The 23249-nt window shown below is 30.1% G+C and overlaps 1 protein-coding gene across 1 annotated transcript; it reads right to left on the bottom strand.

Moving 5' to 3' along the window:
- Positions 1–18173: 18173 nt before the first annotated feature.
- On the bottom strand, positions 18174–18728 carry LOC101204876 (dehydration-responsive element-binding protein 2D). The gene has a single exon (XM_004147824.1). It carries the CDS (start codon positions 18726–18728, stop codon positions 18174–18176), a length of 555 nt encoding a protein of 184 aa, XP_004147872.1.
- Positions 18729–23249: the final 4521 nt, after the last annotated feature.

Below are 23249 nucleotides of genomic sequence, written 5' to 3'. Positions count from 1 at the left end.
CATATGATTTCAATATATATTATTTTTCATCCCAAGTTTACCATTATCTTTAATGACGTGTGGAGATGAAATTTTCAACTTCAAGTAAAACAGATCATGGGTAAATTACTACTAAGCTAAACTTATCAATGTATGTATTGTTGTATATAGTAGGTGAAAGTTAATCACTACACAACCAATCAATCAATCTATAAAATTTTTATTTGTTTGAATTCAACCAAAACCCACCCAGAAACCAAATATTCATACCGATTTGGTAGAATTATTGTACTTCTTTGAATCATCGGTTTTATTTTATATTTGAATTTCCTCGTCCAACTAAAGCTATGTTGAAGTAAATTAAAAAAGATGTGGTTATATTCATAAAAGTATCTAATTTAATATCTTATAAGGTGAGTACTGAGGAGTGTAGTTTATTAATTTATTCAAAAAGCTAAAGGGGGTTTTGGGTGGTGGGATGGCCGGCCACATGTGACATGTGAAGTGCACGTGGCATATTGAAATTATAGGAGTCGTTTCTTCTTGCTTTTCACTGCCAATTTGGCCACACATAAGATTTTGTTGTACAGAAAATTGGATCCTCTAGTCAGCAGTTTTACTCTTTCTTCATCATCATCATCGTCGTCGTCATCTTCTTCTTCTTCTTAAATTCCTTCCCATTTAATCAACATTTTACAAAAGCAATTATACCTATCCCATTTAATCAACATTTTACAAAAGCAGTATCTATCCCTTTACCGCTTTCCCCATCCCATATTTGATCAGTCAACTCTAAGACGGAAAACAATAGTTAAGCTTTCATTATCTTTTATATATTTAACCTAATCAATTTCCACTTTTATTATTATTTTTTCTCTCTCCCACAAAATTTCAAAATATATGTGTTAAATGAAGAATGGAACCAACCAAAAAAAACTGTTGAGTAGAGGAATGTATTAGTGATACAATCATAACCAACTTCAAACAGACTACTTTCTAGTAATGTGTATGTGGTAGAAAATACAAAATTTTCAAACTTATTAAATCATATTCTATAGATCTATATTCATCGGTTAAGAAATGAACCATCAAAGTAAATTTTAGAAATTTGATTAAAATAGATTTATGTAATTTACTAGCAGAATTTCATATGTGCTAAGAGTTTGAAAGTTTATGTGATACACTTAAAAAGGCACAAAATAACAAATTTAAAATATTGGAACATAAACTAAAATCAAACATATGATATATCTTTATGAAATATATAAGCTACTCCCAACAGCAGGTGTTAATGAAGTTGGAGATTAGAAGTTCTTATGATAGCATAGGTCAGTGAAAAAATAAATGGAATTGGATCGTTATATTGATGTTGACAAGTAGTTGTAATTAGCACTATTGTAATAACCCATAAAAAAAGAATAACAGGAAGATCGGAAGAGCTTTCGGTGGGTGATGAATTATTTCTCAAAAGAGGTGAATTTTTGTTGGTTGGTTGGTTGGAAAAATAAAATGAATCGAGTGCTGAAATCACTATCTCTCTTGATCTCATTATGAGTGTGGGTGCAGCTAGCTAGCTGGTTAAATTACTACCAAATTAAATAAAAATGACACTTTTTGTTTTGAATTTTTGAACCACGTGGTGACAAAAAAAAAACATTATATATATATATACACACACACACACATATATGTTATTGAAATTAAGGATGTTAATAATTATTGAAAGGATAGGAATTAGTTTAAGTAAGAAGATGGTTAGTATTTACACTGAGTCGTCTGATTCAAGACTTGACAAAATGTCGAAAACTTACCATACAAAATGAGTTGCAAAGACAAGGCTGTTGGGATATCACAAATTGCATCTTGCTTTGTTGTGTCGCATTCAAAGCTTATCCATTAATAATGGTTCTTTGTATATATGAATCCCTCTCTTGTAATCAGAAATATGTTGTCTGGTGTTTCAGCCTAACATTTGTAACCTCTCACCTGCCTTTTACATTAATACTCACATCAAATTAAATTAAAAACAAATGAGTTCATTTTGAATTGTACATGCAACAATTTTTTTAAATAATTTTTCCTTCACTCTTGCATTCAAAAAAATGGAGATTAAGAAGTTTTTTTTCTCTAAAAAATATATATTTGGGGCTTTTTAATTGTCAAAGAAGAGGGGGAACAGCCCAATCTAGAATAATATATAAAAAGCAAGAAAGGTGTATCATTGGAGGGAGATGTATTGTATTATTTATCAATATTTATTTTTAGCTCTATATTGTTGAGAGGTAGCTGGTCAAACTCCAATAATATAGAAGGGAAAAGATCTCAAAACTATAGTAAGAATTAGGAATAAGAATATATAATACTTTTTTTTATTGGATGAAGAAGCTCAATGAATGATTATTAAGTTAGTCTTGATGGTTAATCTAGGTGGGCTCAAATCTGTAGAAGATTTTTTTAAAATCTGAAGATGATATCCTATGCATTCTTTAGTTTAGAAAATCACCTAAACATTATTTTATCTTATTTATTTATTTACTTATTGTTATTATTTATCTTTCTTTTACTAAAAATGTTAAGATTCCTCGTAAATGTCAGGCATATATATAATTACCAAAAGTTGGTTGTGTGCAGCATATTGCATGGAGTTAATTGTCCTAAATTTGATTTTTCTCAGTTTAAATTGTAAAAAGGAATTAAGATGTATACTGGAGTTTCTAACTTGAAGATTTCAAATCCCACCAAGAATTTTTTGACATAATAGACACTTTAATCCAATTTATAGATTTAAATCCTGGTGTGCTCCTCAAGTTTTAAATTTTGTTTTATTTTAGTTCTTAACATTAATCTCTCTAGATTTTGACAAAATTTTCGTTTTAGTTTATGGGCTTTATTGAGCATGTATTGTTATGTGAGAAACATACAATAAAAAATAAAAAGAGAAAAAGTTACATTAAGGTAAATAATGTCAATTTTAGGTAATTCAAAAAATCTCTTGAACAAAAAAAAGCGAAGACTCAAACGAGAATGAAGTAAGGCATTTTCTCATTATTGTTATAAATATATACCTAATATTTTGAATTATGTGGTTAATGAGATGAAAGTTTAAAAAAGTTAGATGAATATAAACTATGAGATCACAATTTATTTAAAATGAGAGATATTTTAAAGTTTAGAGAGAGCAGAGGAAGACAGAAAATATCAAAGCTCATATGCATTCGAGCAATTATGAAGAAAAATGAAATAATAAGTAAATGGTTTGCGTGTGTTTGGGGCATAGTGTGCAAAGACCAAATGACATTATATTCATTATTCATGATCTAATTAGTGTGTGTTTGTGTTTTTTCTTTTCTAAAAAAGATTTATCAGATATATTTATGTAAACCCCACACTCTGAAGCAATGAACAATGGGCAAAGATTATAGATTGTACGGCAACCCATTGGACAAAGATATGATGCTTCAACTGCACAAACAAATCATCACACCCACACCCACACCCACAAAGGGAATCAAAAATTGTACAATTCCTTTCCTCTTCCCCTTTGCAGAGATATCAACTCAAGAAAAGAAAATGTGTCATTTCACAAATTTCCCTTCTTTTCATATTCTCTATCTTCGTATTTTAGCTCTCAGTTCAACATTGAATTATTCCATATTTCAAGTAAGTGTGATCTTTGGGTTAGATATAGTGAAGATTCATTGGTTAGATGGGTGCAGTGAAGATTCATAGTATACAAGTGATATAACAATCTTCATTTAAGTAAGACCTTTTGGAATAGTTACAAAGATTATAAAATCGATTGAAAGGGTTTATGTCTATTAATATGTCAAAATTTGAAAAGAAAAAAGACTCCAACCATTTACATAGAAACAAAGATAAATTTGTTTAGAGAAGAGAAGAAAATGACATACAAAATAAAGAAAACTTGCACATCTACGTATAGTGCTTATTATATACACACTTTAATATTCAAGTCAAGTAGTGAAAAACTCTGAAAGTTTGAGGATTTAAAAAAGTGAGTATTGACTTGGTTTGTTTGAGACTATAAATAATATATTTACAGGAATAGTTAACCTAGGTTATTGTTCTTAGAGGCTTGATTCTATATTAGAATAATCATTTCGTCTCCTCAAGTAGTGACATGCAACAAAGATACTTTATTGACTATTTTGCTAGCTAGGTTGAGCCTTAACCATGGTTGAAGGCTTGCACCTCCTCAAATCATGTACCCATTTTGATCCCAGGATAATGTTCTTAGGCATAACCATGCCTCGTTATGCATGACCTCAACTGCGACCAAGGTCAAACATATTGTCTTTGGCCAAGGCTTAAGGCAACCCTCTCTATCACTTATTTTTGCCTTAATTATCTTGTTAACTTTTTTTATCTTTTTTATTTTATCACTTCTATATTCCTCCAACAATCTAAAATCTTCCATACCAATGTTCAAAATGTGATCATATTATACCATCGTAAAAATATTGAGAGAGCATATACTCTTTTACACAAACTTCCAAAGTTAAAAGAAGATTTGGCACATTTTTTGGTTGGACATGGTTTGGCGATTTATATGCTAAAATTTACAAGAAGCAGTTAAACTAATGCTTCATCCCCATTCCCTAAGAAGATATCTAACTTCTATACTTTGTAGAATACAATAGAATTCTTGAATCCTTGAATTATTCAGAAAGCCCATGTGTGTGTCCATTGTCCACACGCCATTTTTTTCTTTTATGTTTTTTGGCTTCATCTTTCAAGCCTTCATTTTGTTGGCTGTTTTTGAGTTTTCACTAGTTTCTTCATAAACCCACTTGAGATTTTTTATAGCTTTTGTTTGGAAGATGTGGAATATAAAGTTATTCCACCCACCAAAAATATACACTTTTTTTTTTACACGATCAATCTCTCGAGAGACCTTTTTTTTTTTTTAAAAAAAAAGGAAAATGTGCTTTGGGTTTGCTTTTTTAATTGGCAAGGATATGATTAGATGGGTTCTTGTAATAATGAAGGTTAATAAAGATTGATTAGTATGTGCATTCCATGCTTAAACAATCAACGCCTCCCAATTTGTTTCTTTCTTTTTGACTTGTCAAAATTTTTCGTTTTGATTACGTTAATAACAGTCATCAATTTTGTCTATATATTTATCTTTATTATTTCATATATATTTCAATCCAATTTAATTCTCCCTTTTTCTTTTTCTATATGTATGTGTTTTTTTAATGATTAAGAGATTGATTGAAATCAAAGTTAGGTATGACCTAATATTTCATACAAAAACCTGTCTTCCTCCATTAATTAACTCAAACTCTCTTCTCCTTGTTAAATGAATGACAAAATCTTCCCCAATTTATATATATATATTTCTACAAGACTACAATCATATGATATTGCTCTTTTAATTTTTTAATATTTGATTATCATTTTCAAACAAATAAAGATAAATTAATGTCTTATAACTTCGTGAATCTCTTTTTCTTTAGACAATTTTAAAACTAATTTATTTGAACTTCTAATAAGAGTTGAACTTAAAATAAAAAAGAAAATAAAGTCCTTTTACGTGTCATTTAAATTGAGCTAAAAATTAATCAAATAATATTATTCATCTTCAAAATTTTTATTAAATAGCAAAATCAATTATCCCACATGACTCTACCTATACAAGCAGACAAATAAGAGAAGATAAAAAAAAAAAAAAGTCCATATTGATGACTACCTACTTTAATTAATTCTAAACAATTTTCTCAAACATATCTTTAATCTCGATTTTAAACAAGTCTACGTTTACACGGTGGAAAAATGAAAAACGACCCCAATCAAAAGTCATGTATTATTATTCTTGATCACGATTAATCGTGATCAAAAATAATAATACATGACTTTTTTATTTTAAAAAAAATATAATTTACAGAATTTGATTGCATGACACAGTGAGACATCCTGCAACATAATTTCAAAGACAATCAATAAAACACGGCTTAAAGGATAAAAATCAACCAACCTTAAACAAGTATATCCAATATCAATTCTCTAACAAAAGTTTAAAGCTCTTATTATAATGTTCAATATGTGATATGTGTGTATTTATATATATCTTCAATCAAAATGTTAAAAGTTGGAATCCTCGTTTTTGTTTTTGAATAATATAAGAATATATAAATAAATAATATATATAATAATAATAATAATAATAATAATAATACACTTAATTACATAGCGTAGATAGTTGAAGTGATTTCCTCCTACTTTACGATCAATGATGGTGCTCTCAAATATCAAAGTGGAAACAAACATTGAGTTTTATTTTGCCTTTTGATGTCTTGTGTTCCCTCAAAATTTCACCATCCTTTCCAAAACCATCAATTTGTTGCATGCCAACACTGAGTGTTGGAGGACATTTTCTGGGCCAGGCCAATATGACACTATTTACTGAAAATAAATACACAAAAAAATAAACATCAAAATGACATAGATAATTGAACTATCAACCTTGAACTTAGAAATTCAATTTTTTCAATTAATATATTATTTTAAAAACAACAAAAGAGAGAGAGAGAATGAGTAGTTCTTTGGATTAGGTTAAGGTTTTGCATCACACATTTATAGTCTTTTTAATTAGATTGATTTTTTTAGATGTATATATCATGCCATTTTTTCCCGAAGTTCAGTAACTTGTAGGAGTAAGAGACTCAAAATCTTAAGAGCCTGCTGGTCATAGAATCAGGATTCTTTTTTTTTTTTAAATTTAACGAGTTCAACAAATGTGTTTGATAAATAATCGAGATTATGTTTTTGAGAAATATGATTTTTGGACTATCTCATTTTAACATATATTTTACAAATTTTGAAAATAATATTTATTATATCTTTTTATTATATCCAAATTTTGAATATAGTAGCTCAACCAAAAGAATGGGAAAAAAAGTAGATTGACTCGTAAGAAACATGATGAAAATATTTACAAAGTATAAAATTTTTTTAAATTCTATTACTACATTACAAGAAAACACAATTTTCCTAATGCATGAAATCATAAAAAATAAGTAACAAAAATGCATTGGGAATTGAATTCCTGACTACAAGAACATTGTTGAAAGTTTTGTCGAAAAATATTCGTCGGCGGACCATTCTAACGAGTGTATAATAACGTTGGAAATTCTATGATTTTTTGACGATGCCAAAGGTCATAAGAAGATGGTAAATTTTTTTAAATACTATCATTATTACTTTTTTTTTTTCTATTTTGGTCTTTGAAACCTTGAATTTAAAACGTAATAATTAACCAAATTGTTTTCATATACATTCAAATCAAACAAAGTCGTGGCCAATAATTTAACAAAACCTTAATGGTAGCTACTACCCATACTTATATATATCATGATGATTTGGTTGCCTAATAAAAAATTGAAAGAAAGTCACAAGGTAATTACTTCAGAGTGAGCAACAAAATACAAGATTTACCAACTTTTGAGGATTAAAGTAATGATATAAAATTCAAAGGCCTAGTGTAAGTTGTCATCTCCATCCATATGCAAAATTTAATTCTATCTGCACCCACGAAAAAGATCAAATACAATTTGAAGTGTTTTTTTGTTGATTTTTTTTTTAAATATACTTTGGATTAGTAGGTGCATCCTAACATCTTCACTAGGTAGACACCTCTTTAGCACTCTGATCATTTCTGCTTCATTAATAAATAAGGGTCAAGTACACGAAACATGGATGTACAAAAAGGGCTAGAGAAGCCTCATGGACCCAATAAATTAGAAATCATTAAGATTTAAAGCGATACTACTGGTCGAGTAGTTTCTGAGAAGAGGAGATTGACTAGTCTAAAAATTTGTTAAAGCTTGGATGTCTTCCCAAATCGTACCGAGGGATCTTTCTTCCTCATTCAAAATCCTCCTGTTTCTTTCATTCCAACATTGAACAGAATAATTTGCTTCTTTGTTTTAGCCTTTGAGCTACATATGTTTTTGCAAAGGATGGTAATATTATTGGAGGAGAAAGATCTATTAAGCAGAGCACCAACTTTTTTCCATAACTAAGTTGATATGGGGCAAAAGATGAACAAATGATTCTTGTCTTCCTCAACAGCTTTACATAAAACACACTGAGAAGGTTTTAAGTTCCATGGTTGGAGTCTTCTTTGTAACATATCAACTGTGTTAATATACTCATGTAGGAGAGACCAAATGAAAAATTTACCCCTTTTTGGAATGGTTGACTTCCATAAATTTTGGTAAATCCGTGGATTAGAATTATTTTGTTCTAAGTGGTACCTGTCATGAAGAGCACATTTAATGGAAGTAACCGTGAAGCAACCATTGATATTCAATTTCCACACAAGAATGTCCTGTCCGATATCAGTCGGGGGTGGAGGGATATTTTCATTTCATCCCAAAAAGTTGATTCCACACTTCTCAACGGTCTTCTAGGATAAAGGTCTCATTCCGAGTTTTCAGCATTCCACATAACTTTTATAGAGTTCCATTTTTGGTGGTGAGAGCATACAATCTTGGATTGTGTTGTGAGAGAGGACTGTGTTCATGCCAAAGACTATGCCAAAATGAGAGGGAATCACCACTCTTTATTTTTCAATTGATATGCATGTGGTAGAAACCAATCGACTCCTTTAATGATGGATCTTCAAGGGGCTTTGGAGCTGTTGAATTTACCTTTTGTAGGAATTTCTCTCAAATACGGTTGTTCATACTTTGCTATAATAATGCGTTTCGAGAGAGGATTCTTTTCCTCATGAAATCTCTATAGCCATTTACACAAGAAAGCAAAGTTTGTATTTGAAACATTGTTGATGCCAATGCCTCCCTTAATAATGGGAGACATAACAATCGGCCATTTGATGAGGTGGATGTTTTTCTTCTCATAGGTGTTTCTCCATAGAAAGTTCCTCCAAATTTTCTCAATATCTCATTGCAGACTGATATGAGAGCTTTGAACACAGATAAATGGTAGTTTGGAATAGTGGATAGTGTAGCATTAATGAGTGCAATTTTGCCACATTTGGAAAGACAGGAGTATTTCCAGTTGTTGATTTTCTTGTGTATATTATCTTTAATCTCATACTAGAAATTTTTTGAGAGAGGTTTGCTCCCCAATTACACTCCAAGTATTGAGTGAGAAGGAATTTTGTGGATATACCCCATTTTTTTTCAAAACAATTTGTTCTTTGGGCATCAAAATTGATGGGTGATATGATACGGTGGATTTGTTGGGATTCATGTTGATCTCGGAAGCCAGTTCAAAGAGGTGGATGACATTTCTCATATTATCAATTGATTCATCATCTTCCACAAATAGTAATATATCATCTACAAATAAGAGATGGGTGAGATTTTGTTCCCCATGAAACCTCACGTCCTTGATCTTGTTTTGTACCTCCAGAAGAATACTGAGATAGTCCATGGCTAGAAGAAAAATGAAGGGTGAAATAGGGTCCCCTTTCCGTATGCCTCTAGTAGGTTGAATTTTTCCTATGGGCCTACCATTAATAAGGATAGAGTATTGAACGCTTGAGATACATGCTTTGATCCATTTTCACCATTTTGGGGGAAACCCTTTCTTCAGGAGCAAATCAATGAAATTTCAGTTTATTTTATCAAATGTCTTCTCAATGTCAAGCTTAATTACGAACCCAATGGTGAATTTCCAGTATATTTCCTTTGGTTAATTTCCAAATAGCTTTTATAAATTCCATAGTAAATCCATCAGGACTAGGGGATTTATTATTCGAGAAAGATTTAAGTGCGTTGGGCGAATTCGACCGTAAACGGAATGCAAAGGGCGCCTTGTGCATTCTTTGTAATGGAGATCCATGGAAGATTATCTATAAACCATAGTTCTCTATCCTAATCAATATAAATGTCTCTGAAATGATCAATGAAGGTTTTTTCAATCCCCTCTTCAGTTGTGCAGAGAATCTCTTGTGCAGTGGAAATACTTGTAATGAAGCTTCTTCTTTGTCTTGGAGAGCAAATTTTATGAAAGAAGGCAGTGTTTTCACCCCCTTCCAAATTCCATAACCTTTTACATTTTTAAGCCCATGTTTGTGCATCCTTGAGAGCTAGCTGGTTGAGGTCGGATTTGATCGCAGTTCTACAATAGATGTGGAGGTCTGTAATACTGTTGTTAGCTTCCATTTTATCAAAGAGATCAATCTCCTTTATCCAGGCCTTCCTTTCCTCTTCATTTGATTCTTTGAGGTCTTTGTTTCATCTTCTGATGGTGTTAGATAGTTGTTTGAGCCTCCGCATAAATGAATAGCCTGGATATCCTTCTTGATCAATGTTGTTCTACCAACATTCAATGTTTTGTTTAAAAGAAGCCTGTTTGATGAGAGATTTGTGAATCTAAAAGGGGAGGGACCCCATTTTAAGCTATTGGATTCAAGGACAATGGGGAAATGATCTGAAGTAACTCTAGAAAGGATTCTATAGAAATCTATCAAGTCTTGATAGAATGAGCTGATTTATGAGATTGGACCAAGTATACTTTGCATTTATTAATGGGGGATCAACCATTTATAAAAACATTGAATTGTTTCATGCTTGAAGTAGCTGTGTTTTTTGCCGTGGTTTTAGAATGTCATCTAACTACATTGAAGTCCCCTCCCATAAGCCACTTTGGAAAGCAAATAGATTTTATCACATCAAGCTCGACCCAAAAATCACCTCTGTTATTTCTGCTTGCCGGCCCATATACAGCGGTGAGCCACCAGTTGGTATTGTTAATATCAATTGAGTAGGAAATTTTGATATATAATTAAGAGAGAAAAAATAATTAATGAATGAAAAACACTCCTCTTTAAAATAACACTGTTCTTTTTATTTTTGATTTTTAGTGTCGTACACACATTATGTGGGGGCCGGGCCTCTCCTATCTCAAAATGAAAAAGTAATCTTACATGGCCAAAAGAAAATCGGACGTTAACATTATCTTCTAGACAAACAAATTCACATCATAGATTAGGATACCTAAGAAGCTATAAGTTGGTAGCAAAATATTTGCACTCAATTTTGGTCAATATTGATAAATATACATAATGAGATTTGTAACAACAACTAATTGCCAACAAACCATTACTTCGTAAGGCGTGATGATTTATCTTCGAATATCTTCCTCATTCCATAAACTCTTATAAACCTGTGAGCTTTTTCTTATCTGATATAAAACTTTGGTCACATCTTAACAAATTTTATTTCATTAGTTACAGTTTTCAAGTTCTACGTAAATGTATTGTGCAATGGTTCTGGTGTATATCTAAAATGATTTTTTAACAATACTTGAATCTCTTTGATAGGCAATCCAAATTTCTTCTTTATATTTTTCAAATATACATGTCTGTTTATATACTTTTATAAACCCAATAAAATTAGAAAGATGGCAAATCTAATCACAAACATTAATAATATCTATTTTTAACACTTATAGGTTGGTCTATTCATAAAAAGTGGAAAACAGTCTCAATATCTAATTAAAAGGTCATGGGTTCAATCCATGGTGATTAATCACTCATAAATTAATTTCTAAACTATTATGTACTACAAGAAGTCGGAGTAATTTGAACTTGAGAAAAGACGTCGAAAAAGAAAGTGTCGGCATTGACCACCCAACGTTGATGCAAGATTGTTTGTATCGGCTTCGAAGATGTTCCTCCACGTGTAAATATTTAATTAATATTTATACTTTTTCCGACGTCTGTCAGATCCATGTCGAAGAATGTTGGTCACAATTATTAAGTCCCCTTTTGACTGACGTTGCGTTGACCATGTCGGAGGAAAGCATATATATAAATTTGAATTGTGAACTCTTTTCAATGTGTCACTTATGCCGTTGGGAAAATGTCACTTATCTCGACGACTTCGAAGACGTCAAAGCATATAAATAAATTTGAATTGTGAACTCTTTTCAATGTGTCACTTATGGCGTTGGGGAAAGGTCACTTATCTCGACGACTTCGAAGACGTCAAAGCATATAAATAAATTTGAATTGTGAACTCTTTTCAATGTGTCACTTATGGCGTTGGGGAAAGGTCACTTATCTCGACGACTTCGAAGACGTCGGAGATTTTCAGTTCTATTTTTTCCTCCTTCAACACAGACGAGAACACAAACACAGAGAGAAAAGAAAAGGAAAAAGACGGCTAAGAGAGAGGAGAGAGCTTGTTGTTCATATCGCCCGTCTTTGCCGTTGCCATCTGTGTCGCCGCCACCATCTTCAATTCATTCGTGTTTTGTCGAGTAAACACAGTTACTGTTTCTAACCTTTTGCATTTATGTTATTATGGGGAGATGATTGATGATATGATCAAATCCCAACCACTTTTTGAATCTATTTACTACATTATCGAAATCCATCTACTCGATTAACTTTGAATTTTCCTTCTAGCAGATTTTCAACAAAATAAGTTCAAGGGAGATGAACAAAATCGATGTGTTCAAAGGCATACTTGATAACTATGTGTTTATTCCTATCCTTGGTTCCACCATCATCTTCCAAATAATTATCATCAAAGTCATGAGAGCATGCATTTGCAACCACAACTCTTCTGAGTAGGCGGCAGTGGGCGCTCAGTTTGGTGATTGATAATTTACGATAAGAAAAAAATAAAAAATAAATAAAATCCTTCCCCGACGTGCAATATACATTGGGGAAAGGGCCAAACCCTGCTGTTTCACATTGACGTTGGGGAAGACGTTTTGTCGAAAAAAGACTTCGTCGACTTGCTGACATCACGTCGGGATTTCCTTTTTCGACGTCAAACTTCTGCGCTGGTGAACGTTACATGGACGTTTGCATCACGTGCGTCAGAGAAGGTGTCCCCAAAATTATTTCCCCGACGTTCATGCTGACGTTGCATCCGATGCCAAAAATACCTTCCCCAATGCATTTTGTGTTTTTTCCGGCGTGTTTTTGCGTCCGGAAAGGTTTTCATGGTAGGAGAAAGTGAGGCAATATAAATTATAGTTATTCTTTTTGGTATTAGATTGAAAACATAAATTTAATATCTGGACAAAAAAATCCCATCACAATTTTCTCCTTTTGATCTTAATTCTTTACCATCATACGATCTTTCCTAATCTCTCCTTATTACCTACTTCATTTATCAATTTTGAATAGATCACAGACTGTGATTTAAATCAGATTAATTATTATTCTTGGTTTACCCTTTTTTTTGCCTAACTTGTTCTTTGACATTGTGTTGGAAAATTCTCGAGAAAATGGTGTTGGGCAAGAGTGGAATAGTAAGAAGTCTTGCCCTTAACCGTTGTGAACTTCTAGACCGCAAGTGTAAAAAAGTTTACCAGTATAAAATTAATGTTTTATGCAGTATGACCTACAAGCTTCTTAATATTAAAGAGTGAAGTTTACGTTTTCTCAAGAAAACTTAATTTACAGTTTTAAAACATCTAAGAAAGAAAAATATATATTTTCATATATATATATCTTACGGCTAGCTACTAAGGTTTTATATATATATATATATACTATCTTTTAAGTTGATAATACAATAAAACTTGAGGTAATTGATCTGAATAATCATATTAATTTTAAGTTGATAATACAATAAAACTTGAGGTAATTGATGTGAATAATCATATTAATTTAGTGAGAATTGGATTCATTATGTAAGAGAATGATCCAAGGTTTATAAGAAAGGACAATTATCTCTAAATGTAAGATATGCCTTATTGGAGTGAAATTAAAAGCAAAACAATGAGTGGAAATATACTGAGGTCTGCTGTTACTAACAAACTCTTTCTTTTTCCTATCATATATTGTTGGCAATCCTCCAAAGTGCAACAAATCAAGCATTTTTTGCAATCATGATATTTCTACTATAGTTTTTAACCCTTTCAACAACATTTTTACACGTTCTCTTTTATGTTGAGTTGGTTTCTACCTCTCTACGCAATATCAAATCTTATCTCTTTTATTAAATGCATTACTGCTAGTTTTCAGGTACTAAGGATATGTCAGTTTAGTTGAAATAATATTCCAGTTCCTGTTTATTACCTCTAAGTATTTTGTTTTAAAAACATACATTTAACTCCTAACATTTAAGAGGTAAAGATAGGACTTTCTTTCTTTCTCTCTCTCGATGATCAATTGGGATTTTGTAGGTTGATGGGAGTGAGAAATCATCCATGAGCATTGAGCTGATTGAAATGATTGATAAAAGAAGATGGCCCAAAGGTCCAATTTAAGTAGCAATAGAGGGCATCCCAACCAAGAAAAAAATTATCATAAAGTTAAAAGGGGCCTGCATGCCCAATGCCATTGAAAATTCTGCCTCTCATATAATTCTCTTTATAGAAATTGGGAATGCAATCTCTTTGTAAAAGGTGTGTAATTTGCAATCCCTCCAAAGCTGACAAAGAAGATTCCTTTGTATAATTAGTCGTTTTCAAAATCCCCACCAAGACGAATTATTTGAAAAGAGAGTGTCGTCCCAAAGTACCTGCTATTTTACAATATTACATGTAACACCAGAGAAAAATTAACATATAATAGTGATTAAGAGAGACGACTTACATTATCAATATATTTCTTTTGAAAAACACAAGGGATATAAAGCTCACAAAAGCCTTATTTTTCACATTCGTATATATGTAAAGAAAATTGATTGTCCATTGTATTATTTTCATCCATCGACGTTACCTCTCATGTCTAATATATATATGTAATCCCATCAACACATTTCTTACAGAAAATTTTAAGAAAAAGTTTCTATTTTAATGTTGATCAGTTGTCTGAACCTTTTAGTAATTGGGAGGTTTGAGTTTAACTAATTCTTAGTCGAGAAGTTTCAATTATGTAGCGTTTGGTTTTAAAATTAAGGCTGTAGTACAAAACTAATTAGTGTATATGTATTGTGGAAAGGTCTGATTTTAACATAAATGCTTCAAATTTTGGTAGATTAAACTAATAAGAGTACACATATTAGAATTTTTTTTAGAACAAAATGTACATGGAAAGTTGAATCATAGACATCCTGGTTTGCCAAATGGTTACTTATTTTAGTTCGACCATGATTATTTGAGCTTAAACACATTTGATTTATGTAACAATAACAAAAATTGCAATTCTTTCACCCTAATAGTGTTCGTGATGTTAATGTATGTTTTAGCATGAAGTGTCAAAAGAAATATCGCTAACATGTTGATTCAATTGATGTTTAATTTTTCTTTTTATAGATTATATAAACAGGAAGCTCATTAAACAAATTAAAACGTTTCTTTATTAATCTAATTATTTTCGTTATATTCAACCACACACACATTTTTTTACGTTTTTGCGATACGGTGGAAATTTTAATTTATTCCATTTCATGTTAATGTTAAGTAATGCAATGTTTTTTTAACACAATTCTATTTTAGGTTTTAAGTTTTTCTTAAACAAAAAAAAAAAAAAAGGTTAAATTGTGTAATTCTGTTTTTTTTTTTTAAATAATTGAGAATTTTATTTGGAATCAGTATTAACTATTTAGCTTCAACTAAATAACTTCATACCCAATAAATCCACGTGATAAAAGAAGAGAATAAACAAAAACAGAAAAAGGAAGGAAGAAAAAAGAAGCGTAGAAGAACTTAGTAAGAAGAAAGATTACTTTCTTTGCACTTTAATTTTTGGAAAAGGAAAAGAAAAAAAGAGATAAAGAGGTTGGAAACAAAATCCAAAAGATCTAAAGGGGAAAAGTAGAGTTTACATAAAATATTTTAGACGGATATTTAGTGTATGTCCGAATTGCCTATCAATATTTGGCTTGACCTATTTATAAATGTTTATATGCAAAATTGTGTTTGATTTGTCATATACTAACCATGTTTATATATATTTAGGTCAAATTATCATAAAAGACTATCAAATTATGAATTAATTTTATAAAGAAATACACACATTTTGATTTTTTTTTTAAAAAAATATATTTTAAAATTAACCACACAATATCTTGAAAATATTAGTTTTTTAGTTACTTGAAACTAAACATTACTCTCATCTTTTTATATTAATTTTTTTTAGACAATTCTATTTTAAGAGCACAAATATCTTGAAATATAAATACATAACCATAAAAAAATAATTGATTTCCAACAATAAAATATAAATAAGATAAATAGTTTTTTCGAGACAATATAATATTAATTAGACAAAAAAATGCAATTCGATTATATTTTTCATTCATCTTCATTTCATTGATGTCCTCATAGTTTCTTTTACAGATGTTAAATCATAATAAATTTTGCTGAAAGAGGAACATTTACAAATTCTTATATTTAAATGTATAATATGAACACACATTGAAAAAAATATTCAAAAACATTTAAAAATAAAAACAAAAAGAACGAAATAGATAGTGAAAATGAATAGAAATGAATAAAAATAGATATTTGGAGATATTTCTCGTTAAACACCAAATAAACATTTATTCTAAAATTGGTTGAATATATTTTCTCTAAAATGATTTATTTTATAATCTCATTTTTTAAAAAATTATTTTAAACTAATGCCAAACATACATCAAATCTATAAGAGGCGTTTGGAATGAGTTGGATGGAATGAGTTGTATTTCTCTCAATGTTGAGATGTCTCATTTATTATAGTTGAAGATTATTTTAAGGGTTTGTCTTTTCATATAGCAAAAAGATTATTTTAAGGGTTTGTCTTTTCATATAGCAAAATGTTGTGGTCTATTATAAATAAATATTTGATAAACTATTGTCATTTATGATATATACACATATATAATTATCACTTAAATTTGTCTTCAACCACTAACTTAAGCTTATCACTAACTTAAGCTTATCGATGAATTGATGATCTTAAATTGATGGTCCAAAAAGACATGTATTTCAATTTGCCTTCAACTACTCTTACGAAAGTATCGGCTGAATACAGAAACACTAACTTAAGCTTTCGAGCTTTTGCGAAAGCCTTTTGTAAATACAAAAGCCTTATATTTACAAAATTCTTGTATTCAACTCTTCCATTGTTGTTTCCAATTGATGGTTTCCAATTAAAAGTTGATTAAATAATAGAACACCACACCATGCATAAAATAAGTTAACATCTACCAATATAATTAGCCTTCACTTTAAACTCAGTTTCACTTTAACAATAATGAAGTGATGGTAATTATATCGTTGGTACACATGTAGCCTTCAAATCATAACACCTCCCTAAAAATTACAAACACAACGACAGCTCAACAAACCCACAAATATATAAACCCTCAAACCGTGGGTGCCTATTTAATTATCTTTCTATATCACAATATCTATTAAATTCTCTAATTTCTCTTAAAAGAACGACCCAAATGAGCTCTTTTGGCTGATAATATTGTATAGTAAGAAAAAAAGAAGAAGAAATAATTATAAGGAAATTACTAAGAACATCCTATTATTTAAAGGAAAAAAAGAAAGAAGAAAATAATAACTCAAGGATCTTACGTTACATAACTCCCTGAACTGGCGATAATTTATATAGGTCGTTAACATTTAATTGGGGTAACCTAAATATAGTCAATAAAAATAACTATGGAGTGATCGATCATTTTGACATTTGGTTGGTATCCTAAGCATGAAATAATTATCTCAACGGAGCGTTACGTAGGGAAAACAATCCCTCAATTTATGAACATAATATCAAAATCTTTTCAACCTACCACCAATTCTTGTTTCTTCATGGAAAAGATATAGCCTTTTTCATATACTGGCTCAACTTATGGCATCATTAAACTCCTAGAGTGGAAAAAAATGAAGAGAAAATATGTATTTATTAATTATTTTTACATACATGCAACTTAATATATATATATATATATATATAAAGCTTTAATGAAAGAAAAACAGTAATTATAATAATAAGTAATAGAAAGCATACCGATACCAAGTAATATGAAGATGGAGAAAGCTCCATTAAAACCTAGCTAGGAATAGGAATAGGTTTCTTTTCTTTATTTCCCCAGGTAGCATATACATTTATAATACACACCCACAATAATTACCCCATAATTTAATCACACATATATATATATACACACACATATAGCATATGTGTGTTCATATATATTTTTTATGTATATATAAAAAAAGCAAACTATATATATATTTTTTTTTACACACTATAATTCTCTCTACGTATCTACAGAATCATATATATGAAATTAAGATCACATGCACCACTGCAAAGCGTCCCAACTTCCAGCCCCGTCGAAGAAAATCCCTTGATCATTTTCGATAATAGGAAAATCTAAAGACATCACAGCCTCTCTCCATATTGACTCATCAAAATTCACGTTCTCATTTTCCCACAGCCCGCCAATCCGCTCAATCGGAGATGAGGACACCGTTGTTGTCGTACCGGTTGGAGAGGGAGAAGCAATAATATTATTATTAGAAGGAGATTGGCCGCCATGTTCCAATTGAGGTAATTCATGAGAAGTAGTAGTAGTTTGGGGGAGATTAAGCTTAGCTTCGGAGCCGTAGAGTTTACGAGCAGCAGCATCGTAAGCAAGAGCGGCTTCATGGGCAGTGTCGAAGGTGCCAAGCCAGAGACGAGCACCACGGTTGGGTTCGCGAATTTCAGCGACCCATTTGCCCCAAGTACGCTGGCGGACGCCTTTGAAAGTGCAAGCAGCGTTGTCTGGTCCGCCTTTGCCTCTCATGCAGCCCTTGCGGGAGCTGGCTTGAGCAACGTTGTTATTAGTTCTGGACTTTCTATCCATTGGAATGAATTTTTGGGTGATAATATTATAATTATGGGCGGGAAATATAATGGATTATATATAGATAAATATTTATAGATAATGGAAAGAGAGAGAGACGTGGCTAGAAGTGAAAGAAAGTCTATTAGTTGAGGGATGACGAATCGGTGGGATCGTGTCACCAAGTGGAGTGTGTGGTGTGTTATGAAGCATACACTTGGCTTTTCTATTTGCTTAATTCTAATTCTTCTTTCCTTCTTTTATCCCTAAAAACGTGTGAATCACTCGATTTTAAATCAAACTCTTTTCTTGACTTTTGAATTTAAGTCGTGTTGATATTTTGCATTTTAGGTCTTAATTGACCTATTTTTAAAAGGGTTGTAATTTGATACCTTTCAACAAATAATGGCTAGGGAGATAAGTATTTGAAGTTTGTGTATATTAGTGAATTCATTCTAGTTTGAAGTAAGTAAAAGGACTAGGATGAACATTGTTTTGATTGACCTTGTAAAAATTACTTATGGTCTTCCTTTGATTTTTTTTTATTGTTAAACAAATGATTAGAGCGATAAGTCTTTTGAACATACTATGTGTTAGTGGATTGATGGATGATCACATTGAGACTAACTAAGCTGATGCTAGAATCTTGTCTGATTTTTCAATTAGTTTATGATCAACTGCTTCTACTGATAATTAGTCTAAGTAGAATAGTAAATATGAACATAGTTCAACTCTAACGCATACAGTGACAAAGATAAGTTCGTTTGTTGTCAAATGTGTAATAGATTATTTTTAAAATTAATATAGTCCTTTTGAATATGTGTTATTACGAAATCAACAATTAAGAAATACAAAAAGACGTATAAAGATCGATATAGTGTTATACGTGATTCACTAACAGTGTGTTAACTAAGTCAACGTGGTAGAAGGTTACTAAAGAGATTTTTTCATAATATAAAAAATACAACACCACTAAATTCAGAGAATTTATATATTACACTCCTCTAAACCTTAAATTAAAATTGTAAATAACTCATAAATTTTCAACTACATGTGTTTAATTACAAAACTAAAGAGCTTTCCAACTAAAGAGCTTTCCAACGTATGTATTAATGGATTCATGCATACGTTATTAAATTAAGTAAAATAATTCACATAAATATAGTTTAATTAAACCTAAACTATTAAACAATCTCCAATCCAAAGTAAAAAAAGGGTAAGTAAATAGATGCTATATCCAACGCTTAAAAGCCGAGGTATACTCTTTATTTAGAAAACTTCTATCGCCGATAACCTAACCAAACATAGGTAATGAAATCTATGTTATTTTCTTTTAAGCAACAATTTAACCATGGGTGATAGTTGGTTAGTATTTGTTTTAAACTAGCACACATATTTAATGTTAGACATGTTAATGAGTAACAATATAATTTAAAGGTAGGAGTAGTTGTAAATATTGCAAAGAAATGTAAGTTAGATATTAAGAAATATTTGGTTTTGGGTGTATGTAATATCAATACAAAGGACTGTGCCTTTTAGGTGTAAGTAATATGTAGTCAAAGAGAGAAGAGTAAATAGAGAAAACAGCGTGGCATCAAAAGGAAGGAAAGGTGGGACCCATAATGATAGGACTTTCGAAATTATTAATTATTTGTTGTTTGTTTTTTGTTTGTTTTTTGTTTGTTTTTTTGTTTTCTTGTATGGAAAGTAAATGTAGAAATTGGATACGAATTCAGAGATATATATCATCCGTTCTTTGTATCCATTTAATACATTTTTCTGTTCATTGAAGGATTCCCATTTAATTAATTGTTCTCACATCCTCTGTACATACTCTCTTTCATCGCATCCTTTTTCTTTTCTATTATATATTTGGTTGATAATTTCTAATTTCTTATATTTTATTTGGCATCTTGACATGGCATATAAGTTTCTTTTTCATTTTATTTTTACAAAATCACTTTTGAAAATATTGTTTTGTTATAAAATAAAGACAATATCCACAATAATATCAATAAAGCAAAATAAGACAACCAAGAGAAAGAGAAAAATGAAAAAATAACAATCGATTTTAATTGTAATGGATCTAGTAAACCCACCACACATTTATATTTATAGAATATGTTGAGATATATACTATATTGTGAAATTTAATACGATCAATGTTACGAAATGAAATTGAATAAGAGTTATAATTTTATTTAATATTAAAATATGGAGGAATTATTTACTAAAAATTATGTTAAGATAACTTTGTGATAATTTTATTTTATGGAATGTATAAGTGTAAACATAAATAAACCTTTCATTGAAATCACTCCTAAGAAAATGAAACCAACCATGAGAAGTGCTAAATTGTTCATTCAAACTTTTTTAATTAATGAATCAAATAAATAAATAAATTTATAGTTCTATTTAAATCTATGCTCCCAACGTAGTTGAATTAAAAAATAAATATAATTAATTAATTGAGGTCAAAATGAACTTAGCTTTAACTAACATTTATGTTTTCGAGCGTAACAAAAGGTTTCAAAATCAAATCATTTCCAAGTGTATGGAATAGACTAAAACATGCTCCTATTTATATTTATATGTATCACACTAAACATATATAATTGTATATCAATCCTAAACAATGACATTTTATTATATTTGGAATTAAAAGATGAAAATGGAGAATTTGTCCCTCTCTTTTTTTATTTTCTCTCCTTTGAAATGAAAACGAGTATTAAGTCCAAAAAGTAGGCAAGGCCAAGACACATTTCTACACAAGGCCAGAATAGGATTTTTAAAAATATATATTTTTCTCGTAGCTGAATATTCCAATATTCTCAATTGCTCCATAATCTCCTTCTCCACCTATGGTTATCTTTAATCAATCTTGTATTGTAATTTTTACCATATATATTTGCATGTAACATGCATCAATACCAATACCTTATCATAGAATAATCAAGCAAAAAACATTTCTTTGTTACCATCTTCTTAGTTATTCTATGGTATATCAAAGCAACCTCATAAACGTAGCATGTATAAGTGATATTTCTAACGGTTATCGAGTACCAATCTCATAAATTTGTTTAATATGACATTTTTTAAATGTCAAGGATATGTCAATCTTGACAGTTTTTTTAAAAATACATGTCATCTTTTCGAAATTGACGACAATTTAAAAATGTTACGAATTCGTATTTTATAACCATTTTTCTTGTCAAATATATGTCAATCGTGACTGTTTTTTTTTAGAAAATTAAACGTCATTATTTGCTATTGACGACATTTTTTTTTCTGTCAAATATAGGACAATCGTGATTGTTTTTATAACAAAAATGTCATTATTTTAATATTGACGACAATTATAGAGTGTAACAAATTTATATATTATGACATTTAATTCATGTTGCAAATTTCTCAATTACTACTGTTTTTCCTTATTCTCCTTGTCACTTCGCTATTACACGAACCATTTGAATGACAATGATGTTATAATACATACATATAGAAACAAATGGTCAACACTTTAATATATATACGTTATAATGCACTTTATAATATTCGTACATTTTCAATCAAGTTTGAATAATTTAAATATGAAATTACAACCCCTAATCAAAATCAGTCAAAATACTATCACAATAAATGTAACATGATTTAGGGCTTCATTCCAACCCTTAAGAGAGCCATTTGTAATACACATTATTGTTATTCTAAAAGTTTGTGCAAGGTAGTACTCATTTGACTTGATTTATATATATAAAAATCTTAATATTCTATTATAAACTAATGTTCGTTAAATTATATTGGACATTTATAAGAAAGATTAGCATGTCTATATAATTTTATAAGCATTTTTTCCTTTGCAATTATGCTTAAAATTCAAACTAAAACTTACAATTGAGCCAACACATTCCATCACCTTCTTTTTCCTCTATTAAAAGAAGTAATACATAAGGTTGTATCTTTTTTTAGTATGTGTTCTCTCTCTTTTCAGTATACATGGCTAGTTGAATCATGGACGTCAAGGAATGATCAAATATTCACCCTATCTTTATGTACCCTCGATCTTCTTCAAATGAATTTCCATCCAAATGCTAAATATTGAACTTTTATAGAAAAACTTGAGGGAAAAATAATAACAAACTAATTGAATAAGATACTAAAAAAATCAAGAAAGTCCTTCACATAGTAGTATAGTAGTGAAGTTAAAGAATGTTATAAAATCTTTTGAAGTTTTAAAGTTTATTATTAATAAGAATTAATGTGAATTCGTTAATTTTTAAAAAGTAAATAAAAAACTATTTACCTTCCAACTTTTCACAATTGACATACTTTTTAAGGTTTTTTCTTTTTTTTTTTTTTAATTTACACGCCTCCGATGTTTTTCTTAATTTACATATTAGTGGAGAAAGAGAAAAGCGTGAAATTCTAAGAGTACTGACAAAGAGTGAATCTTCCGTAATTAATTATAATACAAAAAAAGTAATATTGAAAACAAATTTACCATAAAACAAAAAGTGAATTGTTGAAATACAAAACTAAACC

The sequence above is a fragment of the Cucumis sativus genome, chromosome 3 (assembly GCF_000004075.3).
Source record: "Cucumis sativus cultivar 9930 chromosome 3, Cucumber_9930_V3, whole genome shotgun sequence".
NCBI classification, from domain to species: Eukaryota; Viridiplantae; Streptophyta; class Magnoliopsida; order Cucurbitales; family Cucurbitaceae; genus Cucumis; species Cucumis sativus.
The sequence above is the reverse complement of the archived record's forward strand: the minus strand, read 5'-3'. Positions and strand labels throughout refer to the sequence as shown.